The 26704-nt window shown below is 42.7% G+C and overlaps 1 protein-coding gene across 1 annotated transcript in view; it reads left to right on the plus strand.

Moving 5' to 3' along the window:
* The first annotated feature begins 957 nt into the window (after positions 1–957).
* The window catches only part of TMC1 (transmembrane channel like 1), a 114290-nt gene continuing 88543 nt past the window's right edge, over positions 958–26704 (plus strand). Inside the window, exons 1-3 of the mRNA XM_060236544.1 lie at positions 958–1009; positions 9279–9341; positions 17311–17578. Coding sequence (XP_060092527.1) covers positions 958–1009; positions 9279–9341; positions 17311–17578 — 383 coding nt within the window. The remainder of the gene's footprint in view (positions 1010–9278; positions 9342–17310; positions 17579–26704) is intronic.

Below are 26704 nucleotides of genomic sequence, written 5' to 3' on the forward strand. Positions count from 1 at the left end.
ACCTCATAACCCTGGGTGATTTAGAAATGAGGGAACTGATGACAAGCACCACAGCTAAATTGTCACACCAAAAGTGGACTGTGTGGTCCACCAACTCATTTCCCCACAACCAAACGGCCACCAAGATCAGGAAGAACTCTAAGAAGGTCAAGTTCCTGGTCCACCTGGCATCTACCCATTCCATAGACCAGTCCTCTGTGCACCAGTGTTCGCAAAAATAGATGCCAAATTCCAAGGACCCTGCAGCATCGGATGTAATTTGAAGCTCGGCTTCCAACCTCAAATCCTCCCTCCAAAAGGAGACACCATTAAATGAGGTCAAAAACTCCTGCCACAAGAAGAGGTCCTCCTGTATGCATCCGGAAATCCTAATTCTGTGATGCGGCTGGCGTAGACCAGCCATTGCATCACACAGCCTCCTCAAGAAAGGACGGCCAGGAGTGACCACCTTACAAACAAAGTTTAGGTGTCCCACTAACTGCTGCAACTCCTTCAAGGTTGCCTTCCGCCGCAACAAAAACTGGGCAACCAGCCCCTGGAGCCTCAAAAATTTTTCCCCTCGGAGGCAAGAGGTTTGCTGCAATGTCAAGAATGTCAATTGCTGGGAAGGGCCTTGTGTCTTCTCATGGGTTAGGGGGATGCCCAACTCCTCAGACTGCACTGTAAAGGTCGCCAGGAAGTGAGCACACTGGCTGGAGCCCAAGGGGCCAGCAAACAAAAAGTCATAATTGCTTAAACCAGCCCTACAGCACACACCCCATTCTAAAAAAGAGCTAAAGTGCTCGAACGCAGCACAAGAAACAGAGCACCCCACGGGCAAGGCCCTATCCATATAAAACTGCCCATCAAATTGGAAACCTAGCAATTCAAAATCCAAAAAGATGAATAGGGAGAAGACGAAAGACAGACTTTATATCGCTTTTCGCCAACTCAGCACCCACCCCACAGCACCTCACCATGCGAACCGCTGCATCAAATGATGTGTACCGCACGGTACACAATACCTCGGGTATGGCATTGTTCACTGACTCCCCACGAGAGTAAGATAAATGGTGGATCAATCTAAACTCCCGTGGGGCCTTTTTATGCACAATGCCCAAAGGAGAGACCCACAGAGAACTCACAGGAGAAGCAGGAAATGAACTAATCACCCTGCCCTCAACCAATTCTTTCCCTATTTTTTGTCGAACTATATGCTCCATACCTGTAACTGACTTCAGGTTGTTGGCCATAAATGGCCTTCTGGGTTCCTGACAAGGAATTCTGAAACTGAACTTAAAACCATTGAACAAGTAAATTCTATCCTCAACATTTGGATAATTATGGAGCCAGGCCTCAAGCACTGTCACCTTTATTGGGCTGGGGCCCTTTTCCAAAAGGCTTATTTGTCCCACCACAGCCCTGCCTGCGCAGCCCCATCCTGGGTTTACCCTGGGAACAATTCATAAAGGAGTGAGACCCTCTGCACAGAGGGTACTTGTGCTTAAATGGGCAGTTTTCTCTCCCACACACCCCCTGTGACCCAAATTCCCAGCAGAGCAAGCAGGGTTGAACTGCCTGCCCCGCATGCCCGCGGGAACCAGAAGTAGCGGCTGTGTGCTGCACAACATGGCCGCTGTCTGACCTATCTCCAAGATTAGGTCTCTCTGGAGACATAGCCTGCAGCCACAACTGTGGCTGAATTTGATCCCATTGAAGGGATGGGTTCAAGGCGGCCCTCATCCTGAATTCCTTGTCATACTGAAGCCAGGCAGGACCACTAAAGCTGGTGTAGCTCTTGTATATGATATCAAAATACTGGAAAAGTGAAGTGGCCCTCCATGGATGAGACCTGGAAATTATTCCGGTGTATATAATGAAACCGGGCACCCAATTTGCCCAGGTCCTATCAACTTTACAACGTTTGATTTTCTCCTTTTCCCTATCATCAAGGTCCTCCTTATCCTTTTTCTTAAGCTCCCAGTAGAGAAGAGAAAAAAGGTCCATAAATTCACCCTTTAATATTTTATCATTGGTGGCTGGCAACAAGTGATCTCCTAAGGGAAGAGCCAAATCACCAAAAGATAAGGCCTTAGCAGGCACCAAAGATGGGTCCCAGGGATAAGGGAAACTCCAGCCACTGCAAGGGGCTGAGGATAGTTTAGGAAACTGACCAGGCAGGCCACCCCAAGACACTGGAGGGTTAGCAGAATTAAAACACTAAGCCCAAGGCTGAGGATTAGTAAACACTGCAGACTGGCTATTGGCCACAGGCCAAAATGTATCTGAATGCCCCCACAGGTCCCAGGGCCAAGCTACATTAGTGCGTTGTATAGACTCACCCCTACCAAACTGCACACCTTGCTGGGTGTCCACATCAGAAACTTCCACCAGGAGAGGTGACGCTCCATCTGTCTCAACAGGGCCGGACCTGCTCTCAAGAGAAGACAAGCAGTTAAGAATCTCTTCTTGCAACCGTTTCCTATCAGCAGCCTTGACAGCTTTGGATGAAACGCCCTTCTTACCCCAACCTCTGTGATATGGGGCTTGCCACTAGAACCCTCCAAAGCAGCCAACCTAGCTAATACAGACTGCTCAAAGGAGTCATCCTCGTCCTCAGATGACATAGGCTGAGGTGCCAGGCGCTTATAAGAAATTGGCTGGCGAGGCTGCGATTTTGGTGCAAGGCTCTTGCCCTTTGATTTTCCTTGCCCCTTAGGCATGACTAGCGAGCCCAACATCTAGCCTGCAAAAATGGGGGGGGGGTGTACCTCTAAGCAGAGACTAACAAAAAATGGCCACCGCCCTGCCTAGCAACAGGGAAGTAATAAGCACAGAAAATGGCTGCCGCCCTGCCCAGCAACAGGGGAGTAATAAGCAGAGAAAATGGCCACCACCTCGCCCAGCAACAGGGGAGTAATAAGCAGGGAAAATGGACACCGCCCCGTCCAGCAACAGTGCAGACCACCCCAACAATCAGGACGGGGGGACTGAAGAGGGCCCCAAAGCTAGACCTAATATTCCCAGCTACAGAGGGGGAACAACTCCCAGGAAAAAGCAGAAAAAAAAGGCTGGCTGAGCTAAAAAACCCAGCCAGAAGCAAACCGCTACGCCAAAAAGCGTTTCCGCCTCCTCCACGTGGCCGAAAATCAGTTGCTCGCCATCCCTCAATGCTCAAAAGCGGCTGTGGCTGCCAGGAAACCGCTGCCACTGAGCTACAGCCCCTTCCTCTGAAGCTCAGCTGAGGGATTGCTGCTGCTGCTTGCTGTGGCATGAAAACCAACGTGCCGAAAGGCCCCATACCGGGCAGGACAGGAGGAGCTCGTCCAAGCTCTCTGCTCCCCGAGCACGAGGTGAAGACTGGGAGGCAGAAGCGGAGACAGCCGTTAAGGCATGCCTGCTCCACCTTCACCTCTCATAATGCCCTGCCCGCTCCTCCTCCTTATGAAGGGGAAAAACGGCCCTTGGAGACAAGACTGTGCAGCCTGCCTCTGGTTGGGAGCTGCATTATCTACCATCTCTCTGTGTGTTCATATCTGATGTGGATCACAACATCATAAAACTGATTCATAGAACAATGAAAAACAAAACTAAGATTAACCCCCAAATCACTTGAGCTAACAAAACTAAGAGCAAGAAAAAGTAAGCACAGCAGGAGGAGGGGAAAGAAAAACAAACAAACATGAGAGGCTTACTAGGTCCAGGGTGACCCAAATATAAGTCCTCACACTACCAGGAAGGTCACCAGGTGAACTGGCCACTTTCTTGTCTTAATTTTCCGCACAGGGTTTTTGTGTGGATAAAATGGAGTAGAGAATGATGTATATCACTCAGAGCTCCTTGGAGGAATAGTGGGATAAAAATGTAATTGAAAATTATTGTTATAAATCATGCTTACAATGATCTTTTTTATCAAATTGATTTATCTCAATATTATGCCAAAACAGTCTAATTTTTTTTTTAAAAACCCATCATTGGAAGATGTGTGCTTAATGATCTTGTATCCCCTCATTGGTGGATCTGTATGATAAGGGATGTTGAAGGAAGATACAAATGATCTTAAGGGACCCTTCACATCCGGGCCACTCGCTATTTGAGATTTTACCGTCAGGTAGGCGATATAGAGTGTTGAAGGCAAAGAAAAATAGATTCAAGGGCAGCTTCTATCCAAGTGCCGTGGTTAAGCTAAATGCAGGGTTATGAATGGTTATGAGTTTTTAGATGCATTTAAATGGTCTATGTAGATGTCCTTTTGTGGGTGTTGATGTGTTGGTATGTTTGTGGAAGAGCACCTCATTTCGTTGCTCTCATTTTCTTGAGAACAATGACAATAAATTTATCTATCTATCTATCTATCTATCTATCTATCTATCTATCTATCTATCTATCTATCTATCTATCTATCTATCTATCTATCTATTCACTTTTCTTTTCTTTTTGCTGTCCTATCTTTTCCCAGTTTTTTAGTGATAGTTACAACATCATTTAGATAATACAAAAAAAGAAAGGACAAAACTTTTTTAAAAATAAGGAATTGTTACATTCCCTAAAAACGCCAGAGACTTGAGCCATACATATAATTAATTAACAGACAGCAATATTAATCATTTCAGGATCAGCATGAAATATTACCCAGTTCCATTGTGTTCCATGGACAACTACCTCAATGTTTGAAATTGCAAAATAACACTGGGACAATTGAGTAACAAGTGTGAATTGTACCCCTAAACAAGAGACAGCAGCTGCATTTCATTCCAGTGCCGTGAATCGTTTAGAATAGCTTAACTTTCAGTCTATATTCCCTTAAAGGAAGGTGGGTGAGACATATTAGGTGATCCTAGAGCGTTATATGTTTGACATTGTACACACTTCTGTGATCCATCCTGAGCCTTCATTTGTGATTATGGGTTAATCCACTCATTCTTAGCTTTTTGACAGAACTATTTCTCTTGGCTGTTAACTTCCGCTTTCTGTTTTCATACAACATTTTTGCTCTGCAATATCAGGTTGCTGTTAGATAAAAACCCAGGGTTTACCATTATTTGGAAGAAATTGGCTTATCTCCCACTTCTGATGCCAGATACATAAACAAAATGCTTCTTTAGACCAACATCTTATCTTGACTGTTGGAATTCTTCATAGCTTGTTAGTTATTCTGTGCCACCATGGTTAATTAAACTCAATCCATTACATTGACAATGCATTTAAGCCTCAGTTAGTAAGGGTGCCTTGTTTGTTTTTAGATATAATAACATTGATTTCTGAAGGCGATATCCACTCAGCTGTAATGCTCATTCCAATGTATATTATAAAACTCCAGCTATTCATTTATTGCACATACTCAGGATCCACTGTGCAGCTCGCCAATTCCATCTCTTTAGAAAGCTTCCATGGGAATTTTCTCTTTGACTGAAAGAAGATCAGCAAAGGCATTTGTTGCAAATAAAAACCATTCTCTAATCTAGCATGCAAAGCATCTTTTCAGAAGCATTTGTCTTCATCACTGCAAGCACTCAATGGCAATTGTAATAATCTTTGTATAATGTGGATCCAGTTACTGCCTCTAACCAAAAGCATATCTCCAGACCAAACAAAAGAGCACTCATTTTCACATTCCACTCTTGATATTGAATAACATTTTTGCATAATCCTTGAAAAAAAGATTATGCAGATGTTGGTAGAGATGACAGAACGTGTTATTGGCTTTGTGGAAAGAATTTCTGCTTTTTGCATGTATGCCTTTTTAAAAATAAGCCTGTTACATTCTGAATAATAACCATTTGCACAGTAACACAGGGAAAGAAACAAGACCCATAGCTGTTCTTTTCATAGCATTACATATTTAGCTACTCTTTTCTGTCCTGCGTCATCAAAGAAGTGCTCAGTTTTGTTCAATTACAGTTTTTGCTCAACAAATTAGCATTTGCGTCATACTTTTAAAAAACTGGGTAGGTTTCTACCAGTATGGTTCAATTTATTAATAAATGTTTATATACAGCTACAACAAAAATCAAAGACAATACTAAATGCAAAAAAACCACTGAATACATTGAATCAACTTCTTAAAAATTAATAAATGAAAATAGGGAGAAAAATGACCGCAGGGATGTGAAAAAGTAACCCAAAAGGTTTGTTATTAAATGATTAAGATAAACTGAGGGTCTATTTAAGTCTTTAGGAAATCGGCACTCAATCATGCTTTCCCAGTGTTTCTCAAAGGCAAACAGTAGCTGAATATCTTTGCTTACAATTCTTCTCCTTTTCAGGGTTAAAAAAAGTTCCAGGGACAGTTTTGGTCAGCAAAACCACAGAAGCAAAATTAAACCTCCTCTGCCTTGTCCCACACTGCTGATCTGAATTGGGGCCACAATAGAGTTGTCAGCCTCCAGGTAGTGCCTGGAGATCTCTTAGGATTACAACTGATCTCCAGGTGACAGAGATCAGTTCACTTGGAGTAAATTACTTTTCTGTGTGGAAGGTAGATTTTATGGCATTATACTCCACTGAAGTTCCTCCTCTCCCGAAACCCCACCCTCCTCAGGTTTGACCCACAAAAAACCTCCAGGTATTCCCCAACCCAGAACTGGCAATTCTAGGCTTCATACAACTTCTTGTTTTGCTCTATCTATCTTATTCTACCCTTTCTCTAATGTTTAGGGTAAAAACTAGCTCTCTGCTCAGATACTGATGCAAGAGACCCCCCAAAATATTAACCAATTGATGAAATATATGGAAACCGCCAATACATGTTGATCTATCCTTTCTTTACAGTCTGTCTATACCACATCAATTGTTAGCTGAAAATTTAGCTTTTTTTCATTTTTACTGTGATTTTTCATTCCCTCTGACTTCACAAATCTCTTCACCCATATCCTTCCCTCTGCTGGCTACATTTAATGATGCCAGTTAACCACCTGTTTCCCAATGCCACTCTTGTGGCTGGAAGGACAAAAATAATACTAGAAAATAGTGGTGGGTTTTTTTTTTCTAAAGTGACAGTATATCACTTCCAGACATCAGTCTACTGAAGGTATTTACTCTAGACTTTCTGCCAATTTCTCAAGAGGCATGACTTCACTCCTGGTTTACTTCAGATTATCCCTGGAATTGATGTCATGCCACTGCCAATGGTGTCCTTCATTCTCTACCCCAGACTCACACCATTTACAACCCAAGAAAAATCCTAAATCAAGCAATCCTAAACAAAGTTAGCATTCCTAAACAAAGCTACATTCTTTAAAACCCACTGACTAGGGATAGGCAAAATTGGGGAAATGCAGTTCAGTTTGTGGTTTGTGGTTTGTGGTGTGCCCATAAACTTTTCGCCTCCAAACAAACTGGTTTGATTTGTGAAGTTTGTGACATGGTAGAATGGCTCTCTGGCATGTTAAAAGACCAAATTCACAGAAGATCTCTGACAGGCTCTCCTTTACCTGCCCTCCAAGCTTGGTGAGGATTGGATTTAAGGGATCTGAGTTATGGTCCCCAAAAAGCCGCAGGAAAGCGTTTTGTGGGGAAATGACAAGCAGTCATTTTGACAGGTGCAGGTTTAGGAGGTTCAGGAGTATATAGAACAGATCCTGGGTAAACTAGAGACAGCAAAGTCACAGGAGATTTGAACATATGAAGCTGCCTTCTACTGAATCAGACCCTTGGTCCATCAAAGTCAGTATTGTCTTCTCAGACTGGCAGCGGCTCTCCAGGGTCTCAAGATGAGATTTTCCACACCAATTTGCCTGGACCCTTTTTTGGAGATGCCAGGGATTGAACCTGGGACCTTCTGCTTCCCAAGCAGATGCTCTACCACTGAGCCACCGTCCCTTTCCCCCAGATGCTCCTCTACATGCCCTCCAAGCTTCCCCTTGTTGCTTTGAAGTTTGATAAACATTAGATTGAGTTGATACAGTCTGTCTGGAAACATTTAGACTGAGTTGATACAGTCCATGAACTACTTGAAAGTTTGTGGAAAGTTTGTGCCAGTTGACCTGCCATGAACTTGAGTTTGTGAACCATAAACTGGCCAAAATTCATCACAAACTTTAGTCCATGAGCTGGTTGTGCTCATCCCTACCATTGACGTCAGGGGACTTTCAACTATCTGCAAATGCAGAGTAGATATTTCTTGGGTTCTTCTGAAGTACCTTTTACATTAAGACAGAGAAAACTGGAATAGACCCTTGATTTGGGGGAGGAGAAGCTGTATGGTTTTATCTTCCAGATAAAAGGAAGTAATTTATTCCAGAATAGTCACAGGGAGAAATTTCAAAGCCCAGATACCTAAGGGCTTGCAAAACCACCCTCTGTCAACTTGCATTTAAGATGGCACCCGGAGATGACACCTATCCATCCTATACACATTCTGAACTGTGGCACTTTAATTTATATTTGATAAATTTTAATTGTTAATTAACTTAATTTGAATTGTATCTAACTATTTTAATTGTTTTTAATGTATTGATGGATTTTAGTGTAATCATGGTGTAAACCATGTCATGTGAGCCGCCCTGAGCCCGCTTCAGCGGGGGAGGGCGGCATATAAGAATAAATTTATTATTATTATTATTATTATTATTATTATTATTATTATTATTATTATTATTATTATTATTATTATTATTATTATTATTATTATTAAGAAATCAATTTCTACAGCCAAGCCAAGGCTATGTGGTTGTGATGCATCTGCCTGAGATGAGCTCAGCGTTTTACTAGTCACTCAGTTGATAGAGGGTTAACAAAAGCTCTTTCAAGACCCTTCAGATTTTACACTCCCCCAAGATCCTTCAGATTTTACACTCCTTCCAAGTTGAGAAACAAGCCAAAATACATCACTGGCATGGTACCTCTGGACACCATGGTAGGGATAGCTGGTTTAGTGCTAGAATTGATCCTTAAATAAAACAAACTGCTGGGAAACAACCAGTAACTACATTTAGGACCACAACATTAAATAATCAGAAGATAGTCTTCATTTAATTTATTTCATATTTGTCCTGCTTTTTTTCACTCTGGAGAGCCAATGTAGCTGGCAAAATGTACAGAAAATGAAATACAGCACAGAGACATACCACCAAACAAGCTCCCATTCACCCTTCAAGCAGGTAATAAACCACAAGGTTGTCCCATATCATTGCTGTGAGCCTTGGCCCTTGTCCATATGCTCATGCTAAAGTTTCCTGAAAGTCCAGGCTTGAAATTACTTGCAGAGAGAAAGCAACAAATGTTCAGTTCAGGCCTTATTAGTTGTTTCCAGTTCCCTTTCTGTTATATTTTGCATAATTTTTGCTTTTCTTCCACAGTGAACATAAATGTTGGCAATGATGAAGGTGGTGCTGAAAGTGGAGAAGGTAAGGATATCAAAGGTAACTGGAGGTTGATATTTGATAGGGATGGGCACAGACCAGAAAATGCTGGTTCAGTTCACAAACTGAACCGGACCAGTTTGTGAACCAAACCATAGCTTGGTTCGCGAACTGGTCCGTTATTTAAAAAACCCCACACAGGGCTTCAAGGCTCCAAAATGGCAGGTTGTCTCCAGATCACTCTCTTCAATGTACCCACCAAGTTTGGTCCACATTGGATTTCAGGGGGCTGAGTTACAGACCCCTAAAAAAGGTCATTCAGTGCAATGCTTTTCAAAGGAATGTCACCTCTGCTGGTTCAGGAGTGACAAAAACTAACCTGGGTGAGCTAGAGGCCAATGCACACAATTCCTTCCTGGGGTGACCCTGCACATAGTCCACATGTTACATGCATGTCAGATTTGGGGGGATCCAAGTAGCAGACCACCAAGCAAGGTATCTCCAGGAAACTGTTTTTGGGGGAGTTGTCCAGCGCCAGTTTGAGACACTACAGTGTGGACCTGGTTAAGCTACAGGCATCAGACTCCCAGAGTACCTCCCCAGGGACCACCCACATGGCTGCAGATGGCTGTCTTCCTGGGACCAGACACCCATCCCTGGTGACATGATGACTGATTGAGGCCAAGCCTTCTATCCTACCTGGGAAGGTGACAAGGACAACCAAACCTGGCAACCGGGACTCACTGCACAGCTGTGGGAGGGGACACTGGTGGACTAGCTAAGGGAATGTGTGGGAATATGTGGTAGAGGAGAAAGGATACTTTTTTGGAGGAGCAGAAAGGGGGCCCCACAGCCAGGGAAGAGGGCAATTAGCCAAGCCCCTCATAAATCTGTAGGTAGTTTTGGTGCCCGAGTGGGAGAGAAGAGTGGAAACCCCCAGAAAACTGTAGGTAGTTTGGGTGCCTGAGTGGGAGAGGATACCCCTCAGGCAGAGACTCAAGCAATGCAGGAAGAAACAGGGTGCTTGAGTTTCTGCCTGAGGGGTATGCAGAAAGGGGACCAGCATGCAGAGAAAGGGCAGTTTTCAGAACCCACAAAAGTGAATAGTCCACCCCCAAATCAAATCAAAAACATGTTTTAAAAGAAAACAATCTATCCATGCTTCCCACTCCTCATAGCAAAAAAAAAAAAGACCAGGGAGGAGGGGGGTAAATGTAGCTCTGAATGCAAGGAAAGGAGAAAAAGAGGGAGGTGATGCTTTTACTCTGGCAGTTTGTATAGAGGCCAGGAGATTCAACAGGTTTCTCCGCCCACCCCAGTAATTCTGCCCCCTTCAGTCCACCAAAAGATATTCTTTCACATGCAAGGAGAACAAGACTCACAAAAACCAGAAGCAAACAGAGGACAGGAATGTGCCTCCAGTGATTATATACATCCCCCTCCCCCCATCCTGAGGAAGTCAGATTGATCCCTGTCATTGGAAATCAGACTTGCCCATCAGCTTCAGACTGTCACTGCTGGTCCCTCGATGACTGGAAATATCCTACCCATATCCACTTTTCAGTGCAAAACTCCATGGGTGGAGTTTCTCTGCCGAGAGTGCACAAGAGGTTCCGAACCAGGCAGAAGTTCGAAGTTTGGAGACTTCCTGGTCCGAACATATGACTTTTGAAGCGAGCTATCCAAGCCTTAAACAAGGTAAACTCTGGGCCAGATTTTAGTTTGGTGTTCGGGTCTGTGCCCATCCCTAATATTTGAATTCTGTACACAGTTGCCTTCTGAAGGATGAAGAAACCGGGGGTGGGGGGAGGACAGAGAACAATTTCAAATGGACAATGCAAAAGGGTATTTTTCAGAGGCCTTTGCATGGAAATAATTCATATTATTATGTATAATAATTCCAAATCATTTTGATTTGGTACTTAACAAGCACTCAAACAATCATGAATACAGAACAGAATGGCAATGCAGCATAAGGAACATTCTCCAGTTATCAGGTGCATGTGTAAATACATTATTGCTAAACCTTCATGTCAGCATATAAATTATTAATTAAAATAATTAATATCACACTGTCACGTGTCCAGAGTGGCTTACAATAACTGTATGTAAAAACATTTACAAGAACTAAACTAGCCTGGCAATAAATAATAATGCCCAACAAGAAAGCTAAAAGTGTTCATCAAATTCCTCCCAATAAAGAAAACTTTGTAAAACCTCCCCTCTAAAAGTAGTAGTTCCCAACCTTTTTGGCATGGTGTAGTAATTGCTGAATTTTATAATTTTTATTGATTTTAACTACAAAGAGAAAAGGCACAAGCGTAGATACATTAAAGAGGGGAAAGGGTGGATACAAAGTGGGAAAAACAGAAACAAAGAGAAATGCAAATATGTCAGTTACAATTCTACCTCCAAGTGAAATACCCAATTCTACCTGCAAGTATGAGGTTCTCCTCATATATTTTACCATCTTTATCTTTCATTATAGATTTTTTACTAAACTATTACATAAAATGCAAGTCTCATCACAGAACTGACTGGCTAAGCTCAACCATATTGAAAGCACAGACTTTAGTTTAACAATATCGTCATTAAAATAAGCATATGAAACAAATATCTTTATCCTTCTAACTAACAACTCAAACAGAAAGAAAGGGGAAAAAATCAATTTAAAATGTCATAGAACATAGGGAGAAAAATAAGACTAAACTAAAGATAAGACATATTAGTTTGTCTCAGTATAAACAGTTTCTCCAAACAAATATACTAAGAGCAGATTTACCAGATTACTAAATAATTGTGTTGTCTGCCTTTTTAACACTTGATCCAAATTAACCATTTATTTATATAATATTTTTGCCAAATTTTTCAATCCTTAAGATCTCACTTGACCTCTTAAAATCACATATCAGTTATTAAAAATTCCATATGTAATTACCCACAGAGGGAACAACAGTTCAAAGACCCTTCTTCCTGAAGATTTCCACATCTTGATTTTTTGCTGCTTAACTCAACCATATTGAAAATACAGACTAGCTTATAAGTTTAACAATATCATCATTAAAATGAGGCTAAAAAACAAATATCTTTATCTGTTAAGAGCAAATCTAGCATATTACAAGATAATTATGTTGTCTACCTTCTTAAAAGTTAATCCAAGTTAACTATTTATTTACATAAAGTTCTTTTCAAAACTTTTCAATCCTTTGGCTCTTATATCCATATTACTCTAAGGTCATTTTCGCACTCACCTCCAGCCGGCGCGACCCCCCTCTTCACCGCGCAGGATCTGCGCGGATTTCGCACTAAATGCCGCGGAGCAGCCTTTTGTGCTGGAAACTCCCGTCGCAAAAGCCGCGCAAACGATTTACGTTTGAGCGGCTTTTGCGACGGGAGTTTCCGGCGCAAAAGGCTGCTCCGCGGCATTTAGTGCGAAATCCGCGCAGATCCTGCGCGGTGAAGAGGGGGTCGTGCCAGCTGGAGGTGAGTGCGAAAACGACCTAAAAGAAACAGCTTAATATAACCCAAAAATCTCACTTAGCCTTTTAAGATGGCATATCAGTTTTTTTGAGATTCCATATCTGACTACCCACAGAGAGACAATTCAAAAACCTTTCTTCTTGAAAAATTTCCTCATCTTGATTTCTTTGCTGAGGTGCATCTTCTCTCTCCTTAATGCAGTCATCCCTCTCGGTAAAAGTAGGAAGGATTCCACGCCATTTGTTCCTCTCGAAAAAACTTCAGTCAGTCTCAATTTCTGGTCTTTCTTTTTAACTGCACCATAAGGTTCCATTTTGGTTTTCTTTTGTTCATTTCCCAGTGGATCACTCTCCCTTTGCAATTCCACAGACTTCACCAGGATCTCTTTAACACTCTGCTCATGTAGATTTGAGATTTCGCTAGCTTTCAGCATAAAAGCTCCCATTTGTTTTTTAATCAACTCTGTTAATGAACCAAGTTCCTGCTTCAGAGAAATTATGCTACGTAATATGTCTTTTTTATAAAACATTTCGCTTGGTAATGCCATTTTTCTCTGTCAACAAACTCAGTCTATTAATCCAAGTTGAAAAGTAGCTCAGTTTGCCTCTCCAAATCTCCTCCAGCTATGATTTTGGATGTTACCATTTCAGTTTCAATCAGATGACAAAGACAGATCTCTCTAGAATATATCTCGTTTTTGTTCAGACCATATTGCAGCCAGATAACAGCCTTTTTTTAACACATATCCAATTATAATCCGGGTTGATTTAGGTATCCGTATTCAGTCTAATTCAGATTGTTGCCAATGCTCAAAGTTCTTTAAAATTTTCGAAGCCTCAGTCACAGGGAAAGTGGGGGTGGAATCCACTTCTTTCCCTTCCTTTGAACTGACCCGTTTGTTGTTATGTAAAATGACCCATTAGCCAGTGGTATTGAAAGCAAACTTACTTGCCAAGTAGAATTGCCATGCTTGAGGTAGGAAAGCGATACATCAGGAGCTTATTGAGAGAAAAGAAAGCAAGTGGGCGTTCACATTTTCTGCTGTGTTAGCTATCATGGTGGTAGAGCTTGGGGGCATACAAGAAAGACAGGAACAGCTGCCGCTATGCACCTGGCTTTTTGCAAAAATCCCATGCTGAAAGAAAACCCCTTCAAGGTCACAGACGTGGCACCCCTCCAACCACCTGATTCAGAGGGGCTGCTGGAGAGACGATCCATGGACCCCTGCTGAGCTCAAGGCGACATAACCCGGAAGTCGATATGGTAATTGTTAAATGGTCACCCACTTAAGAAAAATAGAACATGCATAAATCAATATAAGTGCAAAAGCCTAGGACCCACTTTCACAGGTTTTGCAACCCACTTTTAGTCCAGGACACATAGGTTGGGAAACACTGACATAAGTTCCACAGATCCTTTCTGGAAGATTGTTCCACAGGGTGACCTTTCTGGAAGATTGTTCCACAGGTGGTGAGTACTACAAATGAGGGGGGAGGACACATCCTAGCCACAATACAGTGGACTTTCCTGATTGTGTGTGTGTGTGGGGGGGGGTCACCCCAAAAGCTTGTTCTCTGGAACTAAATTGACACATGGGCTCCTGTCCATTATGTATATAATGTAATTTCACATTTGTTAGATCAAGTCCCATGCCAGTTCTGCATATCTTTTCCCAAATGTTCAACTGTGCAGGAAGTAAGTGAGGCTGAAAGTTATACAGCAACTATAAAAACAAAAGTTTAATGTGAGAACACCCTGTACCAAGCCTGTAGATTAACATCCTCAACCAGAAAAGCAAATCTGTATGCAGAAACAGGTTCCCACCATATGAAGTTGCTGCAGGGGACCAGAGCAAGAGCATCTAGGATACAGTGAACAACCTGAAACGTGTATGTTCTGCCTAAGGTTTGATCAGCACCATTCACTACATCAATTCCATTAATAAAGCCTGACAACTAAAAGCTGACATACACCTTTCTGAATGCTGGTCACAGGTTAAGAAAATGTACAGCCTCTAGCTGTTGGCACTGCAATGAAAGAACCTGGATCTTCCAACTCTGCTCTATATCAATAGGCCTCTTGAATTCTTTAACATAGTTATGCATTGTTCTGAAATCATGTATGTTCACTCTAGGTAAAATATTGTTACGGGCCATTCCAAAGTGATTAAAAGTATTTTAATTTTACACTTGTGATAATTTCTAATGTTAGATAAAATGTTCAGTACTCTAAAACAGAGTATGTCCTGTAGACCATATTGGATCACCAAAGCCTTCATTATTCATTTGTTACATTTGTATACAACTCTTCCTCTAACAAGCTGAAAGTAATGCTTTAGCTTCAAAACATCTCTACAAGTTTTGGTATACAGAAATATTTAGTCAAGGTCACCCTTCATAGCTACATGGGAAATAAAGCTTGAATATACCTGTCAGTGTCTATCACTGATGGGACAGACCCTGGGGTCATAGCACCCTACGGTACTTCCTTTTTATAGGAAGAACCAGCATCAGAATAGGGCACAGAGGAAGGTTTTTGTCTTCATCCTGATCTCTCTCTCTCTCTCTCTGCTCCCTCTTCAGGGTTGGGCCTCTGGTGACTGAAGGAAAACTGGGCCAAGGGCCTCCCTGGCTGGGCACTCCCTTCTCCCTACCTGCTGTCCCTTGAGAGTTTAAGAGGCTGCTCTGCCTGCCTACACAGGCCCCAGGAGGCCCAGCTGCTGATGGCCTCCTCCTCTGACCTGTTCCCAGATGGAACCTGTTGCCTGAGCTTGCTGGCAAGCTCCTGAGCATGTTGTCACCCTTGTTCCCATCTAGGGTTGCCAATCCCCAAGTGGGGGCAGGGGACCCCCTCCCCCCACTTCAGATTCATTGGGGGTGGGGAGGGAAATCTGCTGGGCACTCCATTGTTCCCTATGGAGTCTGATTTCCATAGGGTATAATGGAGAATTGATCCGCAGGGCTTTGGGGGAGCTGTTTTTTGAGGAAAAAAACTGTTTTTTGAGCATATCATCTGATGCCTCTCCTCAAAACACCATCCAAGTTCAAAAGGATTGGACCAGGGGTTCAATTCTATGAGCCCCCAAAGAAGGTGCTCCTATCCTTCATTATTTCCAGTGAAGAGAAAACATTTAAAAGGTGGGCTGTCCCTTTAAATGTGATGACCAAAACTTCCTTTGGAGTTCAATTATGCTTGTTACAACCTTGCTTCTAGCTGCACCCCCAAAGTATCTTGGCTCCACCCCCAAAGTCCCCAGATATTTCTTGAACTGGACCTGGTAACTCTATTCCCATTCCAGCCTTTGACTGGGCTGGCTGAACATGGCTGCCCCCTGCTAACAGCTCTTCTGGAGCACTCCCCTGCTAGCATCTCTTTTGGAACAGGCCATCACCCTGGACAATACCCTTCATATCAGTACTGTTATGTTTATGCAGCCAGCTACTAAGTTCAGCTTTCTCTAGGGTTGCCAACCTCAAGATAGAGATATCCCAGAATGACAACTGATCTCCAGGTTACAAAGATTGGTTCCCTGAGAGAAAATGGCTGCTATGGAGGGTGGACTCTATGCTGTTATATCCCACTGAGATTCCACCCCTTCTCAAATCCTGCCCTCCCCAGGCTCCACTCCCAGATCGCCAGGATTTTTCCAACCCTGAGTTGGCAACTCTAGCTTTTTTTGTTCTATATGAGCTATCATTCTATGGTAGTTTCACACTGGATTGAGATAAAAATTCAAATCCCCACTTGGCCATGAAGCAAACTTGATTACCTTAAACTAGTCATTCTTCCTCAGTCTAACCTATCTCACAATGTTGTGAGGATGTTAGAGACATGAAGATCTGCATACAGCACTCTTGAGTTGGGTAAGATATGGGACTTGGAGGGAGGGTAAGATATGCAAAATGGAGAGAATTTGCTATCTTGCAATCTTTATACTAATATGCTGGTAGTTGTAACTCAGGAGGTGTGATTGTGGCACATTTCATTAACCCAATCACTTAATTTAATGGATTAAATTAGTTAAAGCTCTATTACAAAGACATTTATTTATATACTTCCAAAGGACATACAGCAGAAAAACAATATAGTCACAGGACAGTATTGCAGTTGTTGAGTTTCAGTTTAAACCAGATTCCAAGTACCTTCTGAGGTAACAACATATCTCTCTGAAAAAAAATCTCCTCAACTTTTTCTGCTTCTGATAACTACTTCCAGTTGTCAAAAATGTCAACCACCTTTTAACAGTCAAATTCATCTGCTGACTGTTTGTCTGTGGAATGGTCAAATGCTCCAGTCAGGTCCACCCATCATGCACGTTTGTTTGAGGATGTCTTTAAAATAGCAGTATTTAGCTTACATGCAACAACTTATTTAATCACAGGAACCCAGGTTTTCCACACCGATATATAAACATTTTATATAAACATTCACTACTTTCACCTGTGGCAAAATTATGACACCAGAGAAGACTTTTGTGTTGGGGGCTGGGTGGGAAAGAAGTGGGTGCTTGATAAAAGTGAACTGATTTTTGTTCATTTCTCTCATCAAGATGGTAAGCAAAAGAAAAACGCAGCAAACAGGAAAAACAAAGAAAAAAATGAAGTGGAGAAAGATGAAGAAATAACAGCTGCAGAACGCAGGCGGAGATACAAAAGACGTCGAAGAATAGAAGCTGGACTTGAGGATGATGACTCTGAGGATGGAGAAGGCTGCACAAACAGGCGGAGCAGGTCAAGAAGCAGGTCATCCTCAGAAGATGAGATGTGGGACAGAAAAATGAAGAACAGGGGGAAAAAGAAAAAGAGGAAAGGATCAGGGTAATGCATTATTATTCACATATCTCAAAAAAATAATGGTTGTTGATATTTTTATGTCCTTGTGCACTGAAACTTGTGTGAGTCCTTAGGCTCCCAGAGCCAGGACTACAAATGTTCTGCCCTCATAAAAGTGCATTATTTCCAAAAGCACTTTACTTCCATTCAAAACACTGAACACTTTGGAACTGTATGTGTGATGTCTATAAACAAATTTTGACAACTCATTACCCAAAGCAATAAAGTCATTTGGAAATCTGATTACTTATTGGACCAGTAATTTGTGGGGTGGGGTGGAGAATAATCCCCATTCTGAACTCCCAACTGCTTCTAAAAAAATCTGGCCTTTGCATCTTTCATCATTTCTTTGGCTTCATCCTCATCTATTTTCTGGGCCCATAATCCTTCGCACATTAATCAACTCATGGAAATACCATGATATCCTGCAGAAGAAAATGGATATACTTATTTCAAGGAGAATGCAGGGACAACATACATTTCCCTTATTTGGTCCACAGAAAGATTATGTGACAACTAGGGTTGCCAAACACCAGGTGGGGCCTGGCATTCTCCCAGAGCAACAAATGATCGTCAGACTACAGAAATTATATTCCCAGAGGATATGGCAGCTTTGAAGGATGGACTCTGAGTTCCCTTCTGTCTTGAAACTCTGTCATCCCCAGGCACTTCCCCCAAATCTCTAGGAGTTCCCCAAGGGGGGATTGACAACCCTAGAATTTTACAGACTTACATCATGTTATTTCATATGTGAAAAGGAGGAGGGACAATCAAAATAATAATTCCCATTCTTGTGAAAGTTTCTATCTATGCCTTTGGTGGCTGAAACAAGCTCTCAGAGTTGTGGAACACTTCTTTCACCAAAATAATAATAATAATAATAATAATAATAATAATAATAATAATAATAATAATAATAATAATAATAATAATAATAATAATAAATTATATCCTGCCCTCCCCGCCGAGGCAGATTTGTGTGTGTTGAACATCTGAGCACTCTGAGATATACTGAAATTTCAGCTAAGGGGATAGTGAAACATTTGCATACTTTTTTTCACTATGTTGTGACAGTAAACAGCACACAATAAGGTCAGCAATATAAAAATAGAAACAGCATTTAAAAATCAAGGCAGATATTCCAAAGCTGTGGCACTGCTATCAAGAAGGTATCTCTTTTGTGGCCACCCCATGTTGTCCCTGGGGTAATGTAGTTGTCAGTTTTGCTCTCCCTCACAGGATTTTCCTTTATCTTGTTCTTTGCTGAGCAGTCCCTTTTTCTATTTTCTTCTTTGTTTCTCTCTTGCTGTCCCACCTAGTCATTAGAATGTATATTGGGAAAAGCTGACCCAGCCTAGGGAAATGAGAGGGAGACTAAAACTACCCTGAACTCTGTGAACTCAGAGAAGGGCAGTAATATGAATCTAGATTATAAATAGAGAAAGAAAGAAAGAAAGAAAGAAAGAAAGAAAGAAAGAAAGAAAGAAAGAAAGAAAGAAAGAAAGAAAGAAAGAAAGAAAGAAAGAAAGAAAGAAAGAAAGAAAGTCCTTATGTCATTGTTTGATAATGGCACACGGGAGGCTAATAGTTTAAAAATAATAAACTGTTTTAACTTTGAGGTGAAATGGTCAGGTATGAATCAAGTTTAAGACTTATGAGGTGAATAGGCAACAGGAATGAGGTAACTTTGTATAAAAATAATCACCAGATAATTTGTCACAAACAAGTTACTGTTTTTGTTATTCAAACAGGTCTTTAAAACTTGAGGAGAGAGATTTGTTTTTCTTATTTAAACTAGCATAAGCTTCTTGGTCTTACAGACACTAAAACTGGTGAAGGCAGGAACATTTGCACAAGTTAAGAACATAAGAGAAGCAATGTTGAATCAGGCCAGTGGCCAAAAACCAGGTGCTATCAGGAGATCCACCAGTGGGGCCAGAAGTCCTCCTAATGTTGTCTCCCAAGCACCAAGAATACTGAGCATCACTGCTAATGGTCACTGATGGGCCTCTGCTCCATATGTTTTTCTAATCCCCTCTTGAAGCTGTTTATGCCTGTAGCTGCCACCATTTCCTGTGGCAGTGAATTCCACATGTTAATTACTCTTTGGATGAAGAAGTACTTCATTTTATTTGTTCTAAACTTACTGTTCATTAAATTCATTGAGTGCCCATGAGTTTTGGTATTGTGAAAAGGGGAGAAAAGTACTTCTTCTTTACCTCCTCTATCCCATGCATAGTTTTGTAAACCTCTATCATGTCACCCCTCAGTTGTCATTTCTCCAAGCTAAAGAGCCCTAAACTCTTTAACCATTCTTCATAGGGGAAGTGTTCCATCTCCTTAATCAATTTAGTTGCCCTTTTCTGCCCTTTTTCCAATGCTATTTCTTTTCTGGGATGTGGTGACCAGAACTGTATGCAGTATTCCAAATGAGGCTGCACCATCAATGTATACAGGGGCATTATGATACTCGCTGATTTGTTTTCAGTTCCCTTCCTAATAATCCCCAGCATAGCATTTGCTGCTTTTTTTTAAAACTGCTGTTGCACACTGAGTTAACATTTTCAGTGAATTATCTACCATGACTCCAAGATCTCTCTCCTAGTCAGTCTCTGCCAGTTCAGACCCCATCAACATGAATTTATAGCTGGGATGTTTGGATCTAATGTGCATTACTTTGCACTTGTCCATGCTGAACCTTATTTGTGAGTTTCCTTCCTTATCCCCTGGCTAGGGATCACCCTTGGTTTTAGGAGCTATATCCTTCAGGCTTATTAGGGATGGGCCAAGCTTCTCACTTCCCTAACTCAGGATCCTTCTTAATCCACTTCCAGTATCTTAGGCTTCCTTCCCAGTCAACTGTTAGTTCTTAACTGCCACTCCTAACTGACTCTCTCAACTGAAGAATTCTGTTTGAATCTCCTGTCATTCAAGGTTCTCAGACCAGGTTGCAACATTAACCATTTAGTGTTTGTCATAGCAGTGATCACACATTCAAGTACCTTGCCCAATAATAGAACACTGGAGGCTGGGCAGAAATTATTAAAACTATATGTATCAAGTGAAGACTCCACAAATAATAGTCTCCCTACAGCAGGGCTTTTTTTTGGTAGAAAAAGCCTATCAGGAACTCATTTGCATATTAGGTCATATCCCCTGACACTAACCCAACCGGAAATGCATTACCATGCATTCCTGCTCAAAAAAATCTCTGTACTACAGCCTCGTTTAGCAGGAGGTGCCAGAACTCTCAAGAGGGAAATGAAGGAGAAACACACAGGTGCTCCTCATGAACTTCTAAACATTTTTTTTTTATAATTTTGTTTCCACAAAGTGATTCTGGAACTCCATTCTGCCGTGTTCCCCCAGGAAAAAAGCCCTGATAAGAACCCTCCCTTTCAGAAGGATTTATTATCCCCCCCCCCCATCAAGTACCTTAGTCTTTCTTGGCTTCCTTAAGTAACAAGCAGGGTCAAGACCCAAGCATACACATCACACAGAATCATGCCCATATTTACACCTTGAACAAGCTTAAGGTATCTAGAAAAAGTAGACATCTTAGTAACAACCAAATTCCTAACTGAATATGGGATCCAACTTGGTGCAAATGTGAGAATTTTGCCACAATTTATCAATTTCCTACTGTGGACATATGCATAACAAGGTTTGAGCAATTCAGAAAAGTTTGGCAAAGTGGCTCCATAAGGTGACAGTTATGATGTAGAAGAACATTTGGTACCATTAAGGTCCCTGAGTAAGCTGCAAAATGGACACTACCTTTTATTTGGTTAGATTACCGCTAGTTTTTTTTTTTTTGGAGGGGGGTTAGCCATAATCTATCTATCCATTATCTCTGCTGTTTCATGGTCCCAAGCTCTTCAATGGACCAAACTTGAAGAGTGCAACTTGGTGCTATAGTGTACAACCTGGGCACTGCCTATGTTGAATCCCTATACCGAACCGTAGATAGACTGGGCAGCCATGGCAACTAGAAATTCTCAAGAGCCATCGGGAAACCATTCAGCCACATTACTAATTTACCATTTTAATCAGTTGCCCACCCCTGTATTGTTTCAAGCTTCCATTATAGTTAAAACCCTACAAGGCCATAATCTGTTCAGTACAAGGAAGGCACCATGAACTTTGCTTCCCCAATATCATGTTCCTCATGTCCAGAACAGAATGCCTACAGCAGAACCCACAAAACAAAGAGCATGGGGAAAGAAATAATTTGAGCCAGACCAACATCCTTGAATTTCTAATTCATACCAGACAAGGGACCTTGGTTTAAAAAGCAGCCAGCCTGGAACACCACACCATCTCCCCTGAGATCTTAGGACAAGAAGAAGTTTGCTGGGCAGTGAAGCAGACAGTAGACCAGCAAAATCCTTCTGCTCTGTCATCCAGCACAAGCATAATTATGTAAGTTCTAGAATTTGGGCAGAGTACCTTGGGAATGAATCCATAACAGAATGTGGAAACTCCCTGTTATATATGTGACCAGTAATGTGTTTATTATATGGAGTTCTTGCCTGGCTCATTGGAGTCTGTAAGACTGAGCTGGGGATCCGGGAACAATGGGCAGTAGGATCCAAATCCCTGCTGCCATGCTCCAATCATGGCCCCCCTACTGGTTTGAATAGTCCAATAGGATGCTAGCATGGGACTCTGGAATGTATATATAGTTGGCCCTGTTGGCCCAGTAGTTAGTCTTATAGTGCAGCTCTATACTATGCTGTATCTAATAAAGAGCTGATTATCACTACCATCGCACCTCTGCCATGTATTGAACACACTATATTATACTCCCCATCTATCTAGTCTTGATTTCTCCTGAACTCAGTTGGAATGCAGTTGAACTCAGTCTACCCAGTTATTGGTAATAAAAACAGTAATAAATCCAGTGGGGGTGGGGGAGTAAAAGTCCGAGCAAATGAGGAATATAACTGCTAAAGTTTCCTAAGGATGAACTGGAATCAAATGAGGAAAATGAATTAGTGCATTTTCAGATAACTCAAAATAATTTAGGATTGTAAAAATCCAAGCAGATTTGGACTTTATTTCCATTAATTTATACCCCGTTCCTCCTGACATCAGCTCAGCGCAGCTTCCAGACAATGTTAAATCATACACAATAAATACAATAAAATCCAGTAAAACACATCATTAAAATCATAATATACCATAAAACAGCCGTCACATTCAGCCATCACAGTTAATAATGGTGGCCATGTAGCATATCAGTATCAATAAGTTGTTAACAGAGTACTCACAGGGAACCCGATCACTTTTGTCAAAGACACTGAGATGTCAACTAAAAGCCATCCAGAACAGCTTAGTTTTACAGGCCCTAGTCTCCTCCAACAGTTCATTCTACAGAGTGGGAGCCAGAGCTGAAAAAGCCCTGTCTCTAGTTGACACCAGCTTGATATCTTTCAGGCTGGAGACCCTCCCCCGCAAAAAACAACAACACCAAAAGAGGTTCTGCTCATAGTTGTAATATTTGCTACTTGGATTTTTTCTAAAATGTTGCTACAGAAGTGTAGATTTAATAAAGATTAACTAACATAGTGCAACTCATATGATAGTTGTCAATCTCAAAATGGCTACTGCCCTAGCTTTCCAATTCTATTTTGCTGTTCTCCAGCAATGCTCTATATGCCCTCTATATGCCCACTCATAGAACTCTCTGGTTCCTACTGTCATGTATCTCCCATTTTTAGAACATACTATTGTCTGCATCTGATCTTCTTATCACTCTTATCATTTGATGCACTAATCTGAGTGTTTTTTAAACTCTCAGAGCGTTTTCGCACTGACCTTTTACTGGCGCGACCACCCTCTTCACACTGGAGGATCTGCGCGGATTTCGCACAAGAAGCGCCGGCGCACCCAAAAGAGCCGGCGACTTCTGTTGCAAAAGCCGCTCAAACGTTTTCCTGCTTCTTGGCGGTTTCCGTTTGAGCGGGTTTCGCGACGGAAGTTGCCGGCTCTTTTGGGTGCGCCGGCGCTTCTTGTGCGAAATCCGCGCAGATCCTCTGGTGTGAAGAGGGTGGTCGCGCCAGTAAAAGGTCAGTGTGAAAACGCTCTCACTGATGATGATGATGATGATGATGATGATGATGATGATATTGGATTTATATCCCGCCCTCCACTCCGAAGAGTCTCAGAGCGGCTCACAATCTCCTTTACCTTCCTCCCCCACAACAGACACCCTGTGAGGTGGGTGGGGCTGGAGAGGGCTGTCACAGCAGCTGCCCTTTCAAGGACAACCTCTGCCAGAGCTATGGCTGACCCAAGGCCATGCTAGCAGGTGCAAGTGGAGGAGTGGGGAATCAAACCCGGTTCTCCCAGATAAGAGTCCGCACACTTAACCACTACACCAAACTGGCTCTCCAACTTGTTATACTGGTAATAGTTTTACTTCCCCGTTTCAAAATGCTAGTTTGTTTGTATGTAGGGTTGCTAGCTTCCAGGTGGGTCTTGAAGATATTCCAGAATTGCAAATGATTTCCAGATTACAGAGATCAGTTCCTCTGGAGGAAACAAGTTTGGAGGGTGGACTTTATGACATAATACCCAGGGTGCTACAGTTGCCAGCCTGGACGTGGAGCCTAGAGATCTCCTGCTTTTACAACTGATCTCCAGCTGGCAGAGATCAGCTCCCTTGGAGAAAATGCCTGCTTTGAAGGGTGGACTTTATGGTACAATGCCATACAGTCCACCCTTCAAAGCAGGCATTTTCTCCAGAGGAGCTGATCTCTGCCAGCTGGAGATCAGTTGTAAAAATGGGAGATCTCCAGGTCCCACGTGCAGACTGGCAACTGTAGCACCTTGTGTATTGTTGCTCAGCAAGCCAGATTTGGCCTTCTCCTCCTCAAATATCACCAAGGAGAGAGCCCGCTTCCCTCACCAGAGCCCTGGTGCCACTTTTCACATCAAGCAGAATTTGCCCGTCTGAGGATGATAAACAGGGGTGGGAGAAGAAGGAACTCAGAGGGAGCTCTGGATGCTGTGTTCTCATCTCCTTGTGCTGCTCATCACAGCCTTTGTGGCAAACCACATGCACAGGCCTGGCGCATGGGAGTCAGCAAACTAGGCAATTGCCTAGGGCATCAGCTCCCAGCAGGGGTGGGGGGCAGGTGCCCCTTCCCCGCTTGCGCCATCCCTGAACCTCCGCTACTCCGAAAGCGGTGCTTTCCTTTCCTCCGCCCTCTAAAGGCACAGGGGAAGGGAAAGACCAACTGTCCTGTCGGCTCTGAGGGATTGGAGGAGCTTCCCCCGATCCCTCAGAGCCGAAAGCAGCATTTTTCCTTCCTCTGCACTCTTTGAGGGCATGGGGGAAGGGAAGGGCCGACTGTCCTTTTGGCTCTGAGGGATTGGAGGAGCTTCCCCCAATCCCTCAGAGCTGAAAGCGGCATGTCTGTGACATCATTGTGATGTCATCACGCTGCATGCACGCTTTGTGTGCACGAAACCTTTTATGGGTGTGTGTGTGTTGGGGTTCTGCCTTAGGCGCCAGAACCCCATGCACCAGGCCTGCATGTGCAGTCTCCCTACAAATGAATCAGCCCTTTCTGATAAATTTCTGAATGAGTGGGGTTAGGCAACATTGTTTGGACAAAGCTGGGCCTGCCCAGAGCTTTGCAGCTCTCCATTTCTTATGTGCAAACTGACCCCTGCTCGTGGATTTGGAGCTTGAGCATCATGGATCACATTCTTAATGCAGAATAACTTTAGAGCCTCAAACTTTAGAGCCTCAAGCTGGGCCTGCCCAGAGCTTTGCAGCTCTCCATTTCTTATGTGCAAACTGACCCCTGCTCATGGATTTGGAGCTTGAGCATCATGGATCACATTCTTAATGCAGAATAACTTTAGAGCCTCAAACTTACTGTTTATGAGTAACAGGAAGGTGTTCCAAAAAGTCCTGAAGTTAGCAGGCACACCTGTGACATTTGCCATAGAGTTTACCAAGGCGCATCCAAATGGGGGGAAGTCTGGCTTTTGGCCACAGTGCGTGCTGTGTAGAAACACAGTGGTAGCAAGAGAATCTGTGCATGCCTGTGTCTGACTTTTGTAGAGTTTCTGTTTTTGGGGGGGAGAGTCAGATATGCACTGGGGTCCCTGGTAGGAAAGTGAAAAGAAGACTGTAGATTTATATCCCACCCTCCACTCTGAATCTCAGAGCAGCTCACAATCTCCTTTACCTTCATCCTTCACAACAGATACTCTGTGAAGTGGGTGGGACTGAGAGGGCTCTCACAGCAGCTGCCCTTTCAAGGACAACTCCTGACAGAGCTATGGCTAACCCAAGGCAATTCCAGCAGCTGTAAGTGAAGGAGTGGGGAATCAAACCCGGTTCTCCCAGATAAGAGTCTGCACACTTAACCACTACACCAAACTGGTTCCCTAACCAAACGAGCTCTCTTAGGCAGGAGGCAAGAGTGTTTCCTGTTCAGAGAGAAGATGACTAAGGGGAAAGTGCCAGAGGCTTTTAAAATTAAGCATGGGATAAAAAACATGAACAGAGAACTCTTTTCTCATAATACTGGAACTTAGGGGCTTATTGGAAGTTGATGGGTTAAAGGATGTACACTCAGTGAGTAATTAAATTGGGGGATTTACTGCCATTGGGCATATAGTAATGGACATGAGTGTACATGGCTTGAGAAAGGGAATTAGACAGATTCCTGTAAGAGATGTCTATCCAGGGCTACTGGCACAATGACTCCATAGAGAGAGTGAACCGCTGAATCCCAGGGCTATTGAGGCACCATCGGGGAAAGCCTCAGCCTCTGTGATCTGTTTGTTGGCCCTCCAGGGCAACCAGGTTGGCCACTGTGTGAAACAGGATACTGGATTAGATAGACCACTGGGTTGTTGCAGAGAAATTGTGTCTGCTTAGAACATGCCATTATGAGGGAATGTGTGAAAGGCAGACTTGTGACTAGTCACTGTGGGGAAGTAAAGAATTGCTCTAGGTGACCAGGCAGGATAGGCGAGTGATCTTTACTTCTCTTCCCCCCTCCTCAGCTGTATTTCAATTCCGTAGAGTCCACTCTTCAAAACAGGCATTTTCACCAGGGGAGCTGATCTCTGCCAGCTGGAGAT

This window comes from Heteronotia binoei, chromosome 4, assembly GCF_032191835.1.
Source record: "Heteronotia binoei isolate CCM8104 ecotype False Entrance Well chromosome 4, APGP_CSIRO_Hbin_v1, whole genome shotgun sequence".
NCBI lineage: Eukaryota > Metazoa > Chordata > Lepidosauria > Squamata > Gekkonidae > Heteronotia > Heteronotia binoei.